The 331-nt window shown below is 44.7% G+C and overlaps 1 protein-coding gene across 1 annotated transcript in view; it reads left to right on the top strand.

Annotated features, from left to right (window-relative positions):
* LOC116844766 overlaps positions 1-331 on the top strand; it is a 12,062-nt gene extending 11,731 nt beyond the window's left edge. The window contains exon 3 of the mRNA XM_032816777.1: positions 296-331. Coding sequence (XP_032672668.1) covers positions 296-331 — 36 coding nt within the window. The remainder of the gene's footprint in view (positions 1-295) is intronic.

Genomic DNA, 331 nt, shown 5'->3' with positions numbered 1-331 from the left:
AAAAAAAAAAAAGCGAAGCAGTCGTCGGCGGGACTCGAACGCACGCCGCCGGCGCAAAAATGTATGGACGGGAGCCTTAGTCGGCTCTGCTACGCCGCTTACTCGAAAAAGATTCTAATGTTCTTCTTTACATGGGACATAGTTGCGTGACCCTAACTTTGTTTTGTAATTTCTCCTAAACGAAGGCCCATTGGCACAAACGCCTTTAGGGTTTTTATTAGCTACATGTAAGCTATCGAACGCACTATGACTCGTTGGAAAAGCGATTTCCTAATTGGCGTCATCTCCTTGTTAGTATAAGACCAAAGGAAACTATGTTCAAGGTGCCTAA

This window comes from Odontomachus brunneus, unplaced genomic scaffold, assembly GCF_010583005.1.
Source record: "Odontomachus brunneus isolate Ranch 3 - 2012 unplaced genomic scaffold, Obru_v1 Obru_scaffold_046, whole genome shotgun sequence".
Taxonomy (NCBI): Eukaryota; Metazoa; Arthropoda; class Insecta; order Hymenoptera; family Formicidae; genus Odontomachus; species Odontomachus brunneus.
Note: the sequence above shows the minus strand (reverse complement) of the source record. Positions and strands in the feature narration are given on the sequence as shown.